The sequence below is a fragment of the Myotis davidii genome, unplaced genomic scaffold, assembly GCF_000327345.1.
Source record: "Myotis davidii unplaced genomic scaffold, ASM32734v1 scaffold149, whole genome shotgun sequence".
Lineage (NCBI taxonomy): Eukaryota > Metazoa > Chordata > Mammalia > Chiroptera > Vespertilionidae > Myotis > Myotis davidii.
Window position 1 is genome coordinate 4,342,559 of NW_006352194.1, and position 8,816 is coordinate 4,351,374.

General features: G+C 56.6%; 1 protein-coding gene across 3 annotated transcripts in view; it reads right to left on the minus strand.

The window, feature by feature from the left end:
* Positions 1-6,449, minus strand: part of EPHB2 (EPH receptor B2) — a 141,678-nt gene extending 135,229 nt beyond the window's left edge. For all 3 annotated transcript variants that reach the window (XM_006777586.2, XM_015557285.1, XM_006777585.2), the window contains exons 1-2: positions 6,389-6,449; positions 2,788-3,472 (exon numbers count right to left, since the gene is read on the minus strand). In XM_006777586.2, coding sequence (XP_006777649.1) covers positions 2,788-3,472; positions 6,389-6,445 — 742 coding nt within the window. In that variant the 5' untranslated portion in view covers positions 6,446-6,449. The remainder of the gene's footprint in view (positions 1-2,787; positions 3,473-6,388) is intronic.
* Positions 6,450-8,816: the final 2,367 nt, after the last annotated feature.

The following is an 8,816-nucleotide window of genomic DNA, read 5'->3' on the forward strand; positions in this document are numbered from 1 at the left end:
GTGGTGCGCGTGGGGGGGGGGGGGGGGCGGGGGTTCCCTCAGCCTGGCCTGCACCTTCTCTCAACCTGGGACCCCTCGGGGCATGTTGGAGAGCCAGTTTTGGCCCGATCTCTGCAGGCCAGGCCGAGGGACCCTGCCAATGTACGAATCCTCTCATATGCATGTAAGATCTTTGGTTAATCTCTTCCTACCCTCCCTCCACCCCCTTCCCTCTGAGATTCATCAGTCTGTTCCATGTTTCCATGCCTGTGGTTTCCGCTCCTGCGCTAAGTGTCTGCCACCTGGTGGTAAGTGCGTGTCATAGCTACTGGCCGGTCGGCTGGTCGGCTGTTCGCTTAGGCTTTTTATATAGATAGTCTGTCTCACTTGTGAGCTCCTGGAGGACAGGGCCCAGCCGGATTCTTCTCTGTCTTACCTGATGCTTAGCACAAGGCCTGACACAGAGCAGGTGCAAGGAAGGTTTGGTGAGTGAGTAAACAACAAGCAATGTGTGACTGATTCTATCCCCCCAGGTCCTGCCATCTCCTAAGGCTGCACAATTTCACATTCAGGAATAGACACCCAGGTCTGTTATCTGCCCCCAAGAAACTGGCCTTTCTCCCAACTTCCCCATTTCTGTTCCAGGACCATCACCTCCCTGCAAGCTGGAATTCCCTGCTCCCTTTGATTCCCCTCCCTCCTCCCTTTCCTGCCTGTGCCTGCATCTCATCCAATTCACTGTCAAACATCTCCTGACTCCACTGCTCCTCTTTCCAGCACCGTGGATGCCTTCGTGGCAACAGCTTCCCCTCAGGCCGCTGTTCCTGTCTCCTGTGCCTTCATTTATCCGCCCAGGGACCTGTAAAATGCCCAGAAGGCGGGAGTGGCGGGACTGTGGAGATGGTGGATGTGACAGCATTTTATGGAGGTAAAAATCATGGCAACCACCCCAGGCTAAACATTCACTGGCTCTCCCAGGGCCTCTGGAATAGGGTCCAAACCCTTAGTCTGGCATTTGGAGCACCGCAGGGTCCGATTCCAACGGGAAGTCAAGAAGACAAGGCACAAATAGACTTCACATCTCTGATACCCGCACCATCACCACCACAGCTCACCTGGCCGAGTGCCTGCACCAGATTCTCCTCTGTCTCACCTGATGCTTAGCACAAGGTCCGACACAGAGCAGGTGCAAGGAAGGTTTGATGAAGGCTGGGCTTTGTATACATCATCTCAGTTAGTTAGCATTTATTAAGCTCTGACTGTATACTAGACGCCATAATAAATGCTTTATAGGTCTTACGTTGCTGAACCCTCACACCCCCCATATGAAAGAGGGTTTCACACTCGGCCCAGGACAAACAGCTAATAGCTTTGAACCCAAGTCCGTCCACTTTCACAGCCTCTTACCACCATGCGGGACTCTCACAAACTTCCTGTGTTTACAGCCCAGGAAGGTTGTACACTGTGCCACAGGCAAACACCACCTGTACTATTGTTTGTTAACATTTTCCCTTAAATTAACTTAAGCGGAATAGTATAGACACTCAAAGTATGGACACCAGATCGGGTTGGCAGGGCAGTTTGGAATCCCACTACCTGGGTGTCAGGCTCCTGGCTCCTCCACTCTCTATGTGAGAGTAAGGCTCTCTGCCTCAATTTCTTAAAATAAAAAGGCATTCCCCTCACAGGGTTCTTATGAGGATTAAGTGAGTGAGACATGTCCGGTGGCCAGCACATAGTCAAAGTGGTGACCAGGAGGCCGGGTCCACAGTGGGACTGTACTTCCCATCTCTCTACACTGGAAGTAACCACGTGACTTGCGTTGTGGCTGGAGTGCACGGAGTGATGCGGGGGTCACTTCGGGCTGAAGCCGGTGAACCAGTCTACCATGTACCACACTTGCTCCTCTTGCCCTGGTGATCGTGACACCCCAAACGGAGGCACCTCCATCTGGTTGGCTCCCAGAGGGAGGAATACCAAGCTGAACCCCAATGGACATGGAATGTGAGTGAGAAATAAACTTCTATTGTTTTGTCACTTCAGCATCGCCTGGCCTATACTGGCTGATACAAATAAGCTCAATAAATGTTCACTTATAAATGTGATGACCTACACATTTTCTTAAGAAGGAAACGATATCACTTTTGTATATGAAGAAATAGAGCACCACTTAGCATCAGATAAGATCTGTATAATTATTAAAACGAGAAACATCCTCATGCGACTAAAATCATCTTGCAACACCTCCTCCCGCCCGAACCCTCCGTAGTACCTACAAGTACCACCATCAAGAAATGCTGTTTAGCCCTTTCAGCGTGGCTCAGTGGTTGGGCATCAACCTATGAACCAGGAGGTCATGGTTTGATTCTTGGTCAGGGCGCATGCCCAGGTCGCAGGCTCAATCCCCAGTGGGCGGCATGCAGGAGGCAGCCGATCAATGATTCTCTCTCATCATTGATGTATCTCTCTCTTTCTCCCTCTCTCCTCTCTGAAAACAATAAAAAAATATTTTTAAAAAATGCTGCTCCAATGCCTCTAAGAAGCTACACCATGGATGTAGATTGGGAAAGCCACGCCAGAGGGCCTCCGGTCAGCTCCAGGTCCCCGCCCTTGCCAGCCTGACTCCCCAGCTGCCAGGCCTTCAAATGCCTCTAAGAAGCTACACCACGGATGTAGATTGGGAAAGCCTCGCCAGAGTGCCTCCGGTCAGCTCCAGGTCCCTGCCCTTGCCAGCCTGACTCCCCAGCTGCCAGGCCCGGTACCCACTCCGCGCGTTTGCAGGGGCACCTGTCCCGCTGTGGCCCTTACCTCGGCAGACGGTGCCATTCTCCACGGCCTCGAAGCCCGCTTTGCACATGCAGCGCCCGATGGGCACCAGCCACTCGCCGTCCCCGTTACAGTAGAGTTTGATGGGCACGTCCACCTCCTCAGCATTGGCGATGCAGCTGCCCCGGGCGGCCACCAGCGAAGTGCTCTCGGCCCCTGACAGCGTCTCCTGGAAGACGGCGCCGTTCTGGATGACGCGGGGGCACTTGCGGTAGAAGACGCGCACGGCGATGAGGGACATGCAGCCGCCATAGTCCTGGAAGGCCAGGTAGAAGCCACTGCGGGACACGGGCCCGAAGCTCCTCACCTCGGTGTTGATCTTCATGACGCGGCCACCCAGGTCCACCTGGGAGAAGCTCTCGTCGGCCGCGATGGTGTCCACCTTCACCCACGGGTTCTCCATCCAGTTGGGGAAGGTCTTGGTGGCCGAGTCAAAGTCGGCCTCATAGTAATAGAGGTTGAAGGTCTCCTTGCAGGAGCCGGGCACGCTGGGGATGCTGCTGCAGTCCCGCACCGAGAACTTCATCTCCACGTGGATGCGGTGGGCGCCCCGGCGCCGGATGAACTTGGTCCGTAGCCAGTTGTTCTGGCTCGATTCAAATACATTGCATACCTGGTAGGTGCGGATCGTGTTCATGTTCTCATCGTAGCCACTCACCTCTTCCCACTGTGGGGGAAATGCTGGTCAGGTGGGGGAGGTAGGGGCCGAGCCCAAGGGAGAACCCAAAGAGGCAAGACACAGACCCCACCTTAGGGAATCCCCCAGTCTGAAGGGGGATAGACACAACCCCTAGTATATGGGGTCTCCTAGTCTGATGGGGGAGGCACAGACTCTACCTTAGGGATCTTCTACTTTGGTGATGGAGAGCTGATCCCTCCCATCACAGAACTCCCTAACGGAGCAGGAGACATGGCCTTGGCCTTAGGAGTTCTTCAGTCTGTGAGGGAGGCATGCCTCTCTGATGGGAAGGGCACATACTCTGCTCTTGGTATCCCCAGGGGTTCACTGAGAGCAAGCTTTGTGCTTGGGGAGCTACCAGTCTGATGGGGAGACAATTCTGCCCGTTGGGAATTCCCTGCCTGACCAGGGAGACACAGCCTGTGCCCCTGGGGGCTCCCCGTCCAATGGAAGAAGAGCCCTTACCCCTGTGACTGGGAAGACAGGACCCTACCCTGTTCTGGGTCCATAAGAGGCTCAGATGGTGCCTGGAGGGAGACCTCCCACCCGTGCTGCCTGGGGCAGGTGCGTCCGCATCCTCACTGGGCCAGGCCTGGGCTCCCCCAGCCAGCGGAGTGTTCCCAGGCCTCCTGCTGGAGGGGCCGAGTTGGGCCATGGAGTGTTGGAACTGGGAGGGCACGGGACCCGTACTCTCTCCTCACAGACCCTCAAAGGCCAAGCCCCTGGCACGGCTGAGCCTGGGTGCTCACGTTTGTGCCCTCCTCACGCACCCTCTCGTCTTCTCTCCATCCTTCTGGAACCTCTCACAGCAGGCTCTCCGTCTGGCTACAGTGTCTGCATTCACGGGGGACCACCTGCCTGGCAAGGGCTGGGCACCCTCAGTCCTCTTGGTCTGGTCTCCCCGGTGGACCTGAGAGCTTGCTGAGGGTAGGTACTGTTCCCCCCTTCTCTTGTGTCCCCCTTGGTGGCGGGCTGGCTTTACCCGGCATAGGCCCACAAGGGTAAACCCCAAGGAACCCCACACGCAGAATACCCTCACCCACCCCGTCGGCCCAGGAGCTGGGAGCTGATAGGGTTTCGTTTCTTTGTCATGTTTCTTACCCGTGGTGCGTGTGGTCATCCCCATTTTACAGATGAGGGAGTAGAGACTAGAGCAGTGAGGTCCCCTGACCCAGGTCACACGGACCCAGTCCCATTCACCTGCTTGCCCAGACTGCCTCAAGACACGAGGACCCAACAGGGCCCTGGGTTTTGTCCCAGCTCTGCTAACCTGATGGGTGGCCTTGGGCAAGTCACTTCCCCTCTCTGGGCCTCTATTTCCCCAACTGCCAAATATGACAACGACGGGCGTGGGAGAATTGTCGCATTCCAGCGGGCGTCCTTTGTCCTGCCTCCCTGTGATTGTCTGGGCCAGGTCTGCACAGGGCGGAGCGGTAGCAGCTGGCCTGGGGAGGGACGATGCCGTGCAGGGTGCGCATGTGTGGGGAAGGCCGAGCTGAAGCCTGCTGGCCCAGCCTCTACTTCAGTGGCGGCTCTGAAGCTCCTTATATTGTGTTTAAATTTTTTTTTCCCCTTTTTGGTGGCACCATGTGACAAAGTCAGCCCCTTGTTACAACCACTGCTCTTCTTCAGAACTTAATTAGAGCACTTAATTAGAGCACTCTGCCTTTCTCCCCTCTCTCTAATTAACATGCGGAGGCCCTGCAGCCTAAACACCCCAAATAATTGCGTCCGGGGGCCCTGCAGCCCAGCCTGGCCTCATTACTGGCAGGGTGGGGCTGTGGGCCCCGCAGCTTTCGCAGATGGAAAACTGGTGACAAGAAAGAGCCACAGAAAGAAGCCTGACCCGGGGCCCTGCCTATTGAGAGCGCAGGCCTTTGGGGGAGGCGGGGCGGGCAGGGATGGGATCTGCAGCTCCATGGGCAGCAGCTGAGCCCCAGCATAGAAGCTGGGGTGGGGGGAGGGAAGGGATGGGCTGTGGGAGCCCAGAACCTTCCCCAGAGACCAGAGGGATGAGGAGAGAACGGTATTAGAACTGATGATGGTGACAGTGACGATGGTGACATTTATTCTAGCTCCTCGCTATCGGGAGCCCACTCTGTGCCAAGCCCTGTGCTAGCAACTCTGCAGGAAAAGCTCGCGGAGTCCTGTGAGGAAGGCATTGTTATCCCCACGTTAGAGATGAAGAAGCGTAAGTTCAGAGAGGGTGCGGCACTGGCCCCAAATCACCCCGTGGCGAGTGGCAGAGCTGGGAGAGAATTGCAGGCGTCTCACCCCACAGCCTGTGTGCGGGTGCTAGGCTGGCTGGTGCGGGGAGAAAGAGGAATCTGAGCTTGTGCCTGGCCTTGCCCTGGGGAGCCTGCAGACTACATGGGCTCAGATCACCGAATGCAAGGTGTGAAGCGCTCAGGGAGCGGGGAGCCTTGTGTTATAGGGACCCAGAAAGAGGGCCCAGAGTATTCGATATAAACCTGAGCCCCGCCCCTTCTAGCTGTAGGGCCCCTGTCAAGTGGCTACACCTCTCTGAGCCTCGGTTTCCTCACCTGTAAAATGGAGGTGGTTCCTTCCCTTGGGAGTGGAGATGTGTGAAAAGGTGCTTGACACAGTACCTGACACACACTGGGTGCTGACGCAATGACAGTTCACTCTCCTCATGTGCAAAAGGGGGTAGTGCAAGCCCCTACTTCTGAGGATTCCATGGGACAGCTTAATGCATCCAGTATGTTGTCATGGTAACCGGGGCTCCACAAATGGTAGAGGTCCCGGTGGGTGGGGCCATGAGAGGCTTGGCCCTGGGTTCTGAAGGACGGGAAAGGGGCTGGACTGTGAGGGGGCATCCAGGTCCTACAGCAAAACCCAAGGTGTCCTGGGGGACCAGGCAGGGTTTGGGGACCACTGACTCACCCCTGATGGAGGATGCACGATCCAGCCGAGCTCCGCCGTCGCTGTGGTGGAATCCATCAGCGTTTCTGTGGGGAGAGCGAGGAGTCACCACCCAATGCACTGAACAGACTTACATTGGCCCCTTTCAAGCATCCATTCAACAGAGACATCCTGATGCCTATTCTGCACCAGGCCCTGTGCTGGGGCCCCGAAGAGAAAACAATGAACAGGAAGACCCTACTGTGGAACAGGTCACAGCCTGGTCGTGGTAACGAGGCATGAACACAACTAGCTATGAGGGAGCAGCTGGAGAGACCGAGAGTCACAGCTGGATCTTTCATACCACCTCGCTCAGTGCGAGTGGGTGAGAGTCCTGTTCGCGGCCATGCTCCCCGAGGTGCCCAAGGCAGACATCACCAATCAATCCCCATGCGCCGTGTCTGCAGGATGCGTCTCACCACAGCGCCACCAGGAAACTCACACCCACCATTTCAGATCCTATCCCTGGTGCAGCCCAACCACCTCGTTCTATACATAGGGCATCTGTGGCACAAAGAAGCAGGGAGACTTCGTAAGGATCACACAGGGACCTGACTCCTCCCCGGTTTGAGGGTCTGGGGGATTTAGAGTGAGGAGAGTGGGGGCAGGGTGCCCAGTGTCCAGGCTGCTCTGAAGGTGGAAATGGGAGTGACAAGGTCTTGAACTAGGGCTGGGACACTGGGGATGGAAGGTGGGAAATGGGGGAAGCATTTAGCCAGAGGTGACCCCAGTCCGACCAGCAAACTGACAAGGGGGGGTGCAGCAGTGTCCCGTGACCACCAGTGGCTTGTGTTTTTGGTCATTGTGTCCCTCTGCACTGGGGGCTGGCGATGGCGGGGGGGGTGCCAGGGACGGTGGAGTCCAGTGCCAAGGACGCCTTTTGATGGCAAATTACAGGGAAGTTCTATTGTGCTGCTTTGGAGCTGAAAAAGGGGTTCCTTTTCACACTCCGAATGCTACAGATTTTTCTTCCTGGAGAGAACAAGGGCTGAACTTTTAACCCGTTTTCTCTCGTCGGCCTCAGGCAGGGACGCGCCAAGCCGGGCTCCCCGCCTGGGCCCGAGGAACAGCTGCTAGGAGCCGTGTCAAACGAGGGAGAGGAGAGGCTGCTTGGGATGAGAAAGGGGTCGGGGTGCAAGCCCGCCCAGCAGGTGGCCCCACCCCTTGGCTGCATTCCTGGGCTGACCCGGAGGCCAAGCCCTAGAAGATTCCACAGCCCAGAGGAGGGACTGTGGACCGACATCCTCACTGTTCGGGTGGAAACTCAGGCCCAAGGAGGGCAAATGACTTACCAAAGTCCTACACTAAAGGCTGGTGCTCAGCCCCTGGACTCCCACGACCCCCTCTGCCTCCCACATCTGGACCAGCTTGGGGAGGAGCTCAGAAGGACTGGAAGTCGAGGGCCGCCCTGGTCACAGACAGGAATGGCCTAAGAGGGAGTGGGAAGTTCGCAGATCCCCTCAGAGGATGCGAAAGGCAGGTACCTCCTGTTCTCCCTTCTCCCCAGGCCGGTTCTGGGCTTGGCCTGGCAGCCCATCTCTGTGAAAGGTGCTCCCCTCGGGGCTGTGGCAGGAGGGGCACGGGTGAGACCCCCCCGTCCATCCCCTTCCCTCCGACTTCACTTGGCCTTTTGCTTTTCAATGTTGACACGTCCCTCCGCCCTCTGAAAAAAGGGGATGGGAGGTCGAGACTTCGATCCTAATTAACCCGCTCTGCCACCTACTTGCTTTGTAACCTTGGACCCGTACCCTTTCTAAGCCTCGGTCTCCTCGCCTGGAGAACAGCCATTTTACCTCTGGGTGAGGACAGGAGGAATGAATGCTAAGGGGGTTGGGTGTATTAGCTCGGAGTCCTGCACAAAGCAGGTCCTCTGAGCGGCAGCTACTCCTTCGTAGGTGGAGTGAGGTGCTTCTGGGTGACCTTGTGCCTGCACACACACCGTTTCGTGGGGCTCATTAGGTGGCCCCTGAAAGTAAAGGCGAGTATAAAAGGCTCCAGCTTAGACTACCCCCCCGCCCCCGCCCCCGAGACTGTGCTTGCCAACATCTGACAAACATCAGCCTTTCGCTGATGGGCACAGCCTCTGGGGGGCCCTCCCCGTCTGCCCGATGCTGCTTTCCTGGGACGGCAGGAGTTTCCTTTGTTCCTCTCAAACCAAGCACAGAAGTCAAACTCAGTTCCCCAGGGAACGGAATTAGGCGTTCTGGCCCCAGGAACCTGGGCGGGTTCAGGAAGCCAAGCCCTATTTTCACCACCAGCACTTCTTTCCTTTCCCCCCAAACATCTCCCCTCTAATCCCAAAAATCTACAAGGGAGACAACTCCTGCCTGAGGATTTTGAGGAGCCAGAGGCCCTCACCAACATTCTCACTACCATGCCCAGAGAGTGTCGACACAGTCCCATTTCACAG